The sequence below is a fragment of the Manduca sexta genome, unplaced genomic scaffold (genome assembly GCF_014839805.1).
Source record: "Manduca sexta isolate Smith_Timp_Sample1 unplaced genomic scaffold, JHU_Msex_v1.0 HiC_scaffold_2077, whole genome shotgun sequence".
Lineage (NCBI taxonomy): Eukaryota > Metazoa > Arthropoda > Insecta > Lepidoptera > Sphingidae > Manduca > Manduca sexta.
In genome coordinates, this window is record NW_023593005.1 from 1 (window position 1) to 12,469 (window position 12,469).

The following is a 12,469-nucleotide window of genomic DNA, read 5'->3' on the forward strand; positions in this document are numbered from 1 at the left end:
AGATTCCTGGTAGGAGATGCTACTTGCTAGAGCTGTTGATTGTATACTACTACATTGGATTTTATTCTGGGTTAAGACAATAAATAATTCTTTTGTAAGTGTTGTGACTGAATTAAGACAAAATGTAAATTTGTAAAAAGGATTAATGTAAGAAAACACATAGATAAATAGAAGCTAAATTAATCTTTATTTTTAACTACCTATTTTACCTAACATTTCACACCTATGAACACTCACTGATAATTTAGCAAGCTTTTTATATACAATTATGAACCTTTTCAGTATTTAAATATTTTCAACCCCAAGACAAAAAGAATTATAGCATATTCTAGTGTCTTGCTCCTTGTTGATTGATTTGTGAATTATGATGAAGGAAGGTAAGATAATATAATCATATGGACATTAGTTAAACCTAATATTTTTATTATGAAATTATATTGAGTACTTTCCATTCATACCGATTGTTTTGTAGGTTGATAAATTCGTTGCTATTACTTCAAGCATGACATTGCTTTAATTTTCTTTTAGGATAAATTATTTTGATATTTTCCAGGGTATTATTTCCCAAGCCATAAACATCCGTCTTCTGAATACAAAGGTTTTTGCTTTATTAAAGAGCCAATAGAATATCACCACGATCGATAGGTACTGCGGCCAGGCCCATTTGATCTCTTGTAGTATGCTTGGGGTGTATCTGAATTGCATTTCGGGTATTCTGAGATTAATTCTAATTTCCATTGTGTCTGTGTGCGCATACTGAATTCTTTCATACACAGTTTTAGTTTGAATTGTAACTGGAACAAAGAGAGTGCCTGCATAAAAATATTAGCAAAGATCTTGAAATGCTATTGCTGTGTCGACGATCTGTCCATCTAGACATTCAAGGGTATAAAATAAAAATTATCACTAAGATCTACCAATCGTCTGATCGTGGAATTAATTCAGAACTTTATGGATTAGAGCCTTTTACGTCAAAATATGATATCTAAAATCAGAGCGCCATTACCTTCTCTCTTAAAATATTCTTTTAAAATAAAATCTGCCATATTTCCATCATGCCACGTTGAAAAATTCAGCAAGGAATTGTTGTATTTAATGTCTTTATGACCCCAAAAACAAGGAAGATGTGATGTTTGATATAATTGTAAGTCGCCGTAATAATTGTAGCTCGACGGAGCGCTCACGAAATCCTTTGATACTACCGCAAGATTTTGCATGTGCATGGGACACACAGTCTGTAAAAGAAACATTATATCATCATCTAATTGATTGTTTAGTTATAAAAGTATTGAGTCGTAAAATGAAAAACAATTATTGTCAAATAATGACGAATAATCACACTAAAACTTTTAAAGCTGGATTGCATTTGTTACTATTGTTTGTATGGTACGTTGGCTATTACCAATATTGTCAGTACCTAACAGGTATTTACCCGTATGATACCTATATATTTTTCTATAGTTTAAGTTTAAACAAGGGTATCGATGAAAATTACTTTTTTTAGATAACGCAGTCACATATAGGGAATTAAATAGAGTCGGGTGTGTTTATAGATTTTATGAAAAAATTAAATTATATTTGTAACGTGATGTTTTTGTAGTCAGATAGGTGCAAGGTGATTAAGTCTTTACGGACGTTTAAGACCCTAATGATATATACATAATTATGTACATTACCTTTAATTGAAAATTTAACCCCAATATTAATATAAATGAGACCAATATTTTGTCTGGAGGCACATCAAGTTGAAATTTCAGTTGCAAAGAATCACTTTTACCGTCATCGTCAAAATCGTGTTCCTCGACCTGTAAATGAGTTGGTATTAATATCTCCATTTACCGTATTTAGGGAACGAAAAAGTAAAACGTGAAAAAATATTTATTATTCTACCCATTTTCTATTATCTATTGCAAGCGGTAGAATTGAAAGATATGAACAAAATATAAGTATTAGACAATATTCTTTGTTTGTAATTTGATTTTTATATTTTTTAAAATGCTATAGAATAGTATCTCTTGGGCATACTGTTTTTTAACTCAACATTTACATTTTACCTCAATAGTAACACATTTGTCTCTATCTCCAACTTCATTTTCATCAAGACCCTGTATTCCACTGCAGATTATAGATTGGCTGGGGTCTTGTGTTTCTGCTGTTAGTAAGTACTCGTAGGTAAAGTGTACTAAAGGCTGTTCAAAGAAACTGTGGGACTTTAACCAGAAACCTGAAATTAAAGAATAGTTAGAATATTATTAAATACACATGCAATTTACAACTGCAGTCTTTATGCTCTGATATAAGCAGTATGGGTCGCGAATCATTAGAAAGAAAAAGCCTTTAGGTAAAAATCTACTAAGTAGGTACCTATATAATAGGAATATAATTTTGCTTACCTCTGCTTCTATATGCTATAATAAAAGGCAAAATTATATTCAACAATGTGGTTATTAAAGTAAAAAAAGTGGCCTTTGATAACAAGTAACTTTTATACTGAATTTCCACCTGAGTACTAAATAACCTGTATAAGGCCATTACATATTAAAATATTTAAATGATACAATATATTAATTCTTATGGTCAATTTGACGCACTGTAATATTTCATATACCAAATCATATACAATACAACAAAAGACAACGATATTCTATTTGTTTACGGCGAAATTATTATTGATAAACAAAGCGTTGCTAAGCAACATATCGGTGTTACCCAATTATTAAAAAATATTGAGATTAATTTACGTAAAGAAACCTGCTTTAATCAATACAGGAATTGATAAAAAAAAACTATTTAAGTGTTCCTTGTTCTTTTAAATTAAAACTTGATGAAACGTTGACCTAAAGGACGCGTGTGCGTGTATCCGTTACCTTGTTTTGTGTTCTAAAACAATAGGAATGTAGTTACATCCATCTATTGTATCCACTGCGTATTCATTGTAAAAAAATGAATGAAGTTATAATTATCAGCAGAATCATAAAATTACCTTTGCATTAACTGTAATAAGAGTATGAATTACGCAATATATTCCTCAAGGTACAATGTTTATAACGACTGTATGGGATTATAATAACTGATGAGAATTAAGTATATTGTAATCTATTTTTATTATAGGAAGCATGTTATAGACGCCCCAGGACGATAGATGCTACGATTATTACCTAACTTGTTTCATATTTAGAAACAATACGACAATTGTCACGCCTTGTTAGGAAATTGCTATGCGCCATTGCAAAGGTGCGTGCTAGCCAGCAGATTCAAATAAAGAAAAGTTTGTGAATGTCGAATGTGGATTCCAAATCGCTATGGTTTTATCATGTTCGTACTTTCTTGTTTTACGAGTTGTTTAATAGCATTGATAGTAGTGTGTTCAACGTACATATTTTTTCTTTCATTACAAATAAGTAGGTACCATAGTTTTAACAAGACGTCTCTCTCTAGCTAAAGGTGTAGATGCCGTAGTCTTAATAGAGTATGAGATGCTCAGGGTGAAAAATACATATGAAAAAAAAACGATAGTATTGAATACCACATGGAACATTCAAAGTTCAATAATTGTCAGCAAAACTAATCAAATAGAGTAAAGTAGGTATATTATGAACTTATGAGAAATTAATTTTATGAAAGACAAAAAAGTAGTTACATACTTAACTAAAATGAAATAATTAATAATAATATGAAACTATATTTTACATTTAAATTGTTAAATATATTTGCTTTGATAGGGTTTATATTATATTTTTATTTACGTAAGGAAAATGCTTTATTTTTATTCACCAGTTTGATGTTCAAGGACGGGTCTATGATTAATTCAATTATTTTTAATAATATTAAACGTCTTTAAATCACAGCTTTAAAAGATTTATAAAACTGGGGCATTATACAATTCTGTACCTTATTATGCTTTTGTAACACTGACCTGCCAAATATGTGTAACTTGTACATAATATAACGAGTGAAAAGTATCAAAACTTCAATCTAAATGATTGGGTACACGGAAAGATCGTTTGAACTATAGTTTATTTATTCTTATAAAAATCTTTAAAACTGAACTCTAGTTCATTGGTGTTGTATCATATTTCCAGGTTGTTATAAATTCCCTAGTTATTATAAGATTGGCACAACTTACTAGCTGCCTATAATTGCCTATAATCAATTGCCAATTATTACGCCATTTGACTGATCTCAGGACCTGTATTTGTAAATTTACATCGATATTTAGACTTAATTATGTAATAAATCAATAACATAAATACTAAATTAGCGTTTCTAGCACTCTATTTGCGTAGTCATATTATGCCAATGGATGGTCAATTGAATCATAATAATATCTGATCTAGATGATAACCCCACATGATTTAGGCTCTTAATATTTTACGGAGGTACCTGTGAATGTAATTTGCGTCCTGTTTTACAATAATGAGCACTCTTAGCTTTATTTAATTTTAAATTTTCACTGCGGTTTGTGTACGTAAATCTATGTAAATATTATATTATTTGCTTTATATAATATTGCGGAATATGCGAAAAGATATATTTTCGTACATTTACTATTGTCTGGCTCAATATTGTGGATTACATGTGGCTTTCATACTAGTCATTTAAATAGGTCATTAATTTGAATTTATACATGGCAATATGAATAATGTCCATAATTGTAAACTTATAAATTTACTTGCCGTGTTCATAAGTAATAACGTGTATAAGTGAACCTGAATCTTATCCAAAAATATGCCCGTGAATTGTGGTTTTTGCTACTTTCTTATTATTTAAAAATATCTTTATTGAACACTTATGTGAATCTAATAACGAATGTTTATTAGGTTCACAGTAAAGTAATATCTGGTTTAGCACTAGGCGCCCTAGTGCTACTGTGGCAATGAGTTACTCCAGCTACAATCCAGTGAGCACAAACAATGCCTTCGCCTGAACCCGGTGGCTATAGCGCCCGCTATGACAACTGATACCCCAGCGGTAAATGATCTCGTACTACATCCTTTTAGTATAAAAAGGGCCCGCAGCAAGCAGATGGCATCATTCGCTCGGGTTGCATCCCGGAGCACAGTGAGGTCCTCTACAGGGACTAAGTTTACTTTTCTACACGTACAGCGTCTACGCCAAGATGTCCATGGTCAGAAGATCCAGTATGGACAGGATGTCATCCAGCATGACGTCCAGCATGACTGGAATGGGTCTGGGTGGAATTACCGGACTCACTTCAGGAATGAGCACTCTCAGCTGCATGAGAGAACAGCAGATGACCATCGGGGGAATGCCTTCGAACTACGTCCCCGGATTGTCGGCTTATTACAACATCTCGAGCTTCTGCCAGCGCCCTGGCCAAACACGTCGTTGGCCTATGCAAAGAGCTGGACCTACTGCGCAGCATCGCCCAGGCCGCTCGCACAGCACCGGCGCTCTACACCGCATGAAGCATTCCATGAGGAACAGCCCCAACACTCAGTACACTCACAACCTTATCTGCAAACTCGCCGATCAAAATGAACGCCGCCGCCGCCAGGATACCCTGGAAATGATTCCTCAGAGTTACTACTCGCAGCAACCGCTGAAGGTAGAACTTACTGAATTCTACTCCAGGGACAACTCCAAGGATCATCACACCGAGCAATACGATCTGGTAAATGACAACATCCTCCCTAACCCTGTGCTGAGAAGAGGACAGAACTTCTTCTTCGCCGTGCGCTTCGACAGGACTTACGATAAGCAGCAGGATATGATTCGTATCGTGTTCTGCTTCGGTAAGTAACGTTTCTTAGTTTAGATATTCCAACATCTACAATTGGCATTTTTTAATAATGGTTTGTTTTCGACCATTGTTATATTTTCAATTCCAATCTATTATACGATCTAAAACATTCAAATCTATTTTTTTTTATAGGACCCAAGCCTAGTATTACAAAGGGAACTCGTGTCGTTCTCCCCGTGAACTGGAACACTCAGCAGGGAGTATTCCAACATTCTCGTGACATGATGGGAATGGGCATGGGAATGGGAATGTCTAGAATGCAGGATACCGGAACTGCGATGGCTACGATGGGAACCATGGGAACTATGAGCACGATGAGCTCTATGGGTCCAATGAGTGGTATGAGGGAAACTACCACATACGGCGTCCGCCGCAGTTCGTTCAGCAATGAGCCACTGCCCCTACAGCACAGCCCCCTCAGCCCACACGGACCCATGGATCGCCCAATGATCGATCGCTATGGAGGAACTACTCAGCACTCTTCTTTCGGTCGCGGTTATGGCTCACGCCACGGATCTCGCCACGGCTCTATGCAAAACCTGGCATCGCTCGCTCACGACATGGATAGATGGGATATTAGTATTCAACGCCAGGATGGAAACACCATCACATTCCAAGTACACGTACCTGCCACTGCTCCAGTCGGTGTTTGGAACTGTTGGGTTCAGACTAACCGCTTCGGCCAGCGCGACAACCGCCACGACTACAAATGCGACGAAGATATTTACATCCTCTTCAACCCCTGGTGCCGCGAGGATCCCGTCTACATGGATAATGAATCGTCCAGAAAGGAATACGTCCTTAATGAACAGGGTAAAATTTGGTGCGGCACCTGGCGCCAACCCAAAGGTCGCAAATGGATTTACGGACAGTTCGACGATGTTACACTGCCTGCTTGCATGTATTTGCTGGAACGCAGTGGCCTGGAACATTCCGAACGTGGCAATCCTATCCGCGTCTGCAGAGCTATTTCATCGATGGTAAGCATACTAAAAGGATTAATAAATTTGCTCATTCCTTATAATAAAAAATAGTTCAAGAATGTTTCATTGATAAATTTGTGTTACAGATCAACGCCAACCATGATGACGACGGTCTAATGGTTGGACGCTACGACGGCGAATACAAAGACGGAGTAGCTCCTCATGCTTGGACGGGCTCTGTGGCTATTCTGGAACGCTACCTTACTGATGGTGGCCGACCTGTAGAATACGGCCAATGCTGGGTATATTCTGGCTTGGTTGTGACTATTTGCAGAGCTCTTGGTAAATTAAATGATTAGAAAATATATATTTAATATTATTATTTATTTAGAAAGATCAAACTGAACAGCACAATAATGAATTGTAGGTATTCCTTGCCGATCCGTCACCAACTACGTGTCGGCCCATGACACCAACCGCACCTTTACCGTAGACAAATATTTCGACCGTGATGGCAACGAAGTGCCCAATGGACCCGATGAGGATTGCTATGACTCATGCTGGAACTTCCACGTTTGGAATGACGTATGGATGCAACGCCCTGACCTGCCTCAAGGTTTTGACGACATTTCATGTGAATCATTATAATTTTAGCTACTTAATTAACACTTACTAACCCAAATTTCCTGGAACAGGATACAGCGGCTGGCAGATTATTGACTCTACACCACAGGAAGAAGCGGAATCGGTCTACCATTGCGGCCCGGCTAGCGTAGAAGCAGTTCGCCGTGGCGAAGTCGGATTCCATATGACACACCCTTCATGTATTGCCAGCTCAATGCCGAGCTATGCCACTTCCAGGAAGAAGAAAATTCCGAATGGGGCTTCATTCGGATGGCTTCTAACCAATACCAGTATGTACTGTATGAAAATTGATAATTAAATCGTGAACAACACTATAAATTGTCATCACATTGCAGAGTGGGCCGCAAGATCCTCACCAAGAATCCAAACCGCGATGACGACGAAGGGGAGAGTGATATGCTCGAAATCACTCACGAATACAAGACTGTGGATAGTTCTTCGCCCGAACGCCTAGCCATTATTGCTTCATGCCGCGGCTACCAGCGCCTGCAGCAGTATTATGAATATCCTGACCGCAACTTCGAAGATGTGTACTTCGATCTTATGGACATTGATATTGTGCCCTACGGCCAGCCTTTCGACTGCACCATGAATATTCAGGTAGGATTAGGTAGCCAACAAACATTGACTATTTAATGGTGGGGAACTACGATGTAATATAATAATGTATGCTACAGAACAAGTCGCACGAAGATCGTACCATCTGGTGCGTACTGACGGCTTCATCATGCTACTACACCGGCGCTATTGCCTCGCGTCTCCGACGGGCTCAAGGCGAGTTCATCGTACGCGCTGGCCAACGTGAGGTTCTGAAGCTTCACGTCACACCGCAAGAATACATGGACAAGCTTGTCGACCACTCAATGGTGAAGGTGCACGCCATGGCCTACGTGAAGCAAACCCGCCAGGCCTGGTCTGATGAAGATGACTTCCCTCTACATAAGCCAAGAATGCAAGTGCAGGTAACAGACGATGAAATATCTCGTATATTACAACACCAATTCATCGTTAATAATTTTATTACTCATTGATGTGTATGATATGTGCAGGTGAGGAGCCAGCCTTGCGTGGGACAAGAATGCTCGATTACATTCAGCTTCCAGAATCCGTTGAATGTGCATTTGACCGACTGCTACTTCACCTTTGAAGGACCCGGCGTCCAGAGGCCGCGACAGGTTTGTACCGTCGCAACATTGAACACCTGAAGCTGTCTGAAAGGATGGAAAATACAATATGATATTCACTTGCAGATAAGATTCCGCGACGTGAAGCCCGGTGAGTTCGTGAACTACCAGGACAAGTTCATCCCGCGCAGACACGGCGAGCGACGCATCGTGGTGACGTTCTCGTCGCGCCAGATGGACGAGATCTTCGGCTGCACCACAGTGAATGTGCGCGGCTAGCTAGCCCCCGGGCCCCGAGCGCCTTCGCCGCGCACCTCGCCGGGGCCGTCGTCACCGCCAGCGCTGCAGATGGACCGTTCCTACGTCTCCTACGTAGCGCCGGAACAACATTTGTACGTCCAGGAGGAGGAAGTCGTGATTGTCAAGTCCAACCCGTGAGCGCGACCTGATCGCGCAGTATAAGTGCTGTCTGCGATATGTTTTAATTTGCTGTGTTGGATACAAAACCAGTGGCGACTTCGCTTAAACTGTAGGACAGTACAAATGTTACAAACGAACTTTTATACTTTATACGAACGAACAACGATAACGTGGCATGTCTAAGGATCATAATATACTCGTAATAACATAATGTTTTTCACAAGCACATTTCAAATCAATAAAAATACAAAAATAATTTTATATTCATACACATTCTGCACAGTGTGATTTAATTATGACTCATATACTTAAGTGTACTATGTAAGGAAATGACCTATGCTTCGTGTGCCATTATGTTTTGAATAATGATGTCTCTTGCCCAAAGAGCTTAGTGTTAAGAACTTTATATTATCTAGGATAATCATATTTTACATACAAATACTGCTTATTGTCTAATATTATTTTTATTACTTTATACACCTATGATTGATCTTTATTTATATTGTAACCACTAAAATATGTTTTTTGCACTGTTTGTGTGTTTTTGGGATCTCAAAAATAAAAAGCATTCATTGCAAAATATCTTTGAATTTACAATCCTTCATCCGGTTATAAAAATATTTGTAGTTTTGAATGGACAGCTCAACACATACACGAGCATGTCATAAATATCATTCATCATTCATCATTGATTTATGAACAATACATTTACATTAAACATACAAACATTACTTACAATAAAATCATAAAAGCTCAAACATATAATATCTAGATAAGAATTAAACAAGTTCAACTTATAACATAATTTATATAATTATACCTTCGTAGTATATTTACGTAGTATATATAGAGCATTTTCCAATTACTAGGTACTTCCGCATACATATTTTTATCTCGTATACATAAATAAAACTATGTGGACACATAGTATTATTAAATATTATAATATAAATGTGAACTTAACATGTTATACTAAATCTACTTGTTTAGTTTTAATATAGAATCTATTCTATATAGAGTTTGTTTCTACGAACGCGCTAATTTCAGAATCTATTAAACTGATTTTGATTTTTTTTGCATTAATAGGAAGCTACATCACTCCTGAGTGCTAAAGGCTACTTCCGGAAAATATTTATCCGAGCCCCAGCAATACAAAATAAAGGAATTACACAGTAATATTATAAACCAGTGTTTGTGTCTAAGCTCTTTAATCATTTCAATTTAAGTAATGTGGCTTACTTACTTATTACGGCACATGACGGGAAGTGGGTGCAACAGTTGCGCCTCTGAATTCCCCTTCCGGGATTTGTGAGTGTGTGTCTTAATATTATAACTTTCAAGGCACTTATTGTGGTAAGTACAACACAAAAACTTAAAATTAGAACATTTTGGGATCTGAATAAGTTTATTCCCAAACTGCAATGCCACATGGCTGTTATTAACAGTATAAATATTTCGTAGCCAACTCTCGGCCGAAATAACCGCAGGCAATCATCGACGAAGTTGGAATAACTATTTTCCGAAAAGTTCTTTCGTAACACACTCTGAAATTCCTGTATTGATAATGACGCCACGAAAAGAAAAACCTTCGTGTTCACTAATATGGTTCATCTCGGGACGGGAAACTATTAGTATTTACACATTTATTATGACTAATTAAGGTTTCAAAATAAAAATATCAGTATAATGTTTAACAAAGAAGTATCCGAGGAGTCACATTTGAAACCAGGAAAATGTATTATTCAAGAAACGCAATGCAATATACCTATTTATGCACTTACATTTTCTTTCTGCCATTCAATAAATATCGACTTCGTATGACACAAGCCGGTGAGTAAGTATTAGATAAAACCTTTGTTTTAAATATTGCGCAAATTGTTAACTATGACCATTAAGTACAAACCCGTAGGACGACCTATCGTGTAGGGAAAATACTATTCTAACGGACATGAGATATATATGGTATGCTAAATTGTGATAACCGATCCCGTATGGGCCCGGGGCAGTCCTGGTAAAGACTTTAAAGGTAGGAGACGGTGGTAAAGATTTTTATCCAGTGACGTATGAACCATAGGTCGGTTAATTCTTTTTTGGAATCTATTAAACCTTGTATATATATGAATTAACGATAATTGATGCGTTCATGGTTAGTATAGATAAATAAAAAGCGAGATATTTTTAAATATGTGCGGAACTTAGTTCTGTTTGTTATAGTGTATTTTTTTAATATTTCCACGCGCATAAATTAAATCGTTTTGCATGGGTATGCAGAGATGCGACTAGAGCACCCATTTTAACTTAGTGTTCCGCAACACGATGTGATAGGGGGCGAACCTATCGATATCGAGCACAAATTACAAATTCCGAGTTGATAATGAGCAGAAAACACAATATGATTTTGCTTGACCAAAGATTTAAATCCAGGACTGCAGAGCAGTGTCGTACTGCAAACGCAATACAGCTACACCATCCACAGAGGTAGTTAACCACCAGCCCTGTATAATAATATACTGTCCACTGCTGAGTACGGCTTTTTCTACTATTTAGAGGGTTTTAAGCCTTAGTTCACGTTGGCCTAGTGCGGGTTGGTTTGTGCACACACCTTTGTAATTCTTATAGAGAACTTCTTAGATATGCAGGTTTCCTCAAAATACTTTATTTTACTGTTATAGCAAACTATAATTTACAAAGAATAGAAACATTATTTTAGAAAAGTTAGAGGTTTGTGCCTAAGGTTTACCTGCGGACATTTGTGTCGGCAGTCCGTTCCCCTCACAACCAGACTATCACCGTTTTTATAATCATGTCCCTGGCAAATCGCTTCGCCGTAGATAGCCGTAGTAGATAAAAAACGAGTAAAAGCAAGCAGCTGTGTTACATGCCTCGAATCCTGAAGAAATCAACGTCTGTATGTATAATAAAGTTCAGATGTAACAAAGAATATTATATGAAATGAAACAATAACCACACATAAACCAAAATTGTGAACAAAAATATTTTTTATCATACTCGAGGTTTCATCATCATCAGCCGAAGGATGTCCAGCTCCTGGGTACACGTCCGAGGCTCACCATCAATGAACCATTAAAATCAGTGCGCATGTGCGTATTTATGTGGAATATAGATGAAAATATTTAAGTGAATAATTAATTACTTGCTCAAAAAATAGCTTTGAAACTGTGCTATGTTATGTGTTATGAACCTTCACATATTTCTTCAATAAAATTTCTGTTGTAAATGTTTTAGATCGCCTAATATTTCAAGAATTCCCTTGAAACGTGCTTTGGCACACTCGACGTCCGTAAAGAAACGGAGAGTGTTATTAAACTTTAGAATGTGTTGGGTTTTCATACGTTCTGTTGTTTCGCTACTTTCAAAATATTGTTTCGTATTAGGTACTTCTGTAAGCCTTTGGTAGAGTCTAATATAATGCGTAAGCAGTTAATTGTTAAATTAATGTGCACAATGAAAATAATATGTTCAATATTTAGGTCAAAGTGAAACGTCGTCATCATTTCACTGACTAGCCAAACCACAAAAATGTGATGCTTCAATTCATTGAAGAATAATAAGGTCAAGCTCAATTCAATTCA

The 12,469-nt window shown here is 37.1% G+C and overlaps 2 protein-coding genes across 2 annotated transcripts; one reads left to right on the forward strand and one right to left on the reverse strand.

Annotated features, from left to right (window-relative positions):
• Nucleotides 1–210: 210 nt before the first annotated feature.
• On the reverse strand, nt 211–2,650 carry LOC115454412 (transmembrane protein 231). The gene is made up of 5 exons (XM_037445755.1): nt 2,394–2,650; nt 2,055–2,224; nt 1,677–1,805; nt 1,007–1,235; nt 211–794 (listed from the first exon to the last, which is right to left on the reverse strand). The coding sequence occupies exons 1-5, from the start codon at nt 2,530–2,532 to the stop codon at nt 535–537; spliced, it is 927 nt and encodes a 308-aa protein (XP_037301652.1). The 5' UTR covers nt 2,533–2,650; the 3' UTR covers nt 211–534.
• A 2,378-nt stretch (nt 2,651–5,028) lies between these two features.
• Nucleotides 5,029–8,915, forward strand: LOC119191897 (hemocyte protein-glutamine gamma-glutamyltransferase-like). The gene is given in 10 exon segments (XM_037445754.1): nt 5,029–5,756; nt 5,897–6,744; nt 6,834–7,029; nt 7,115–7,303; nt 7,383–7,490; nt 7,493–7,601; nt 7,668–7,932; nt 8,010–8,294; nt 8,382–8,507; nt 8,583–8,915. Coding segments are annotated over 10 exon segments (2,916 nt in total). The 5' UTR covers nt 5,029–5,119; the 3' UTR covers nt 8,736–8,915.
• Nucleotides 8,916–12,469: the final 3,554 nt, after the last annotated feature.

Bases quoted from the DNA above. Each gene is read 5' to 3' on its own strand.
- LOC115454412 (XM_037445755.1), bottom strand. From the start codon at position 2,532: ATGGCCTTATACAGGTTATTTAGTACTCAGGTGGAAATTCAGTATAAA. The intron at 1,236-1,676 runs GTAATGTACATA...TTTCTTTTACAG, and splicing joins GGTTAAATTTTCAATTAAAG to ACTGTGTGTCCCATGCACAT. The intron at 795-1,006 runs GTAATGGCGCTC...TCTTTGTTCCAG, and splicing joins AGAATATTTTAAGAGAGAAG to TTACAATTCAAACTAAAACT.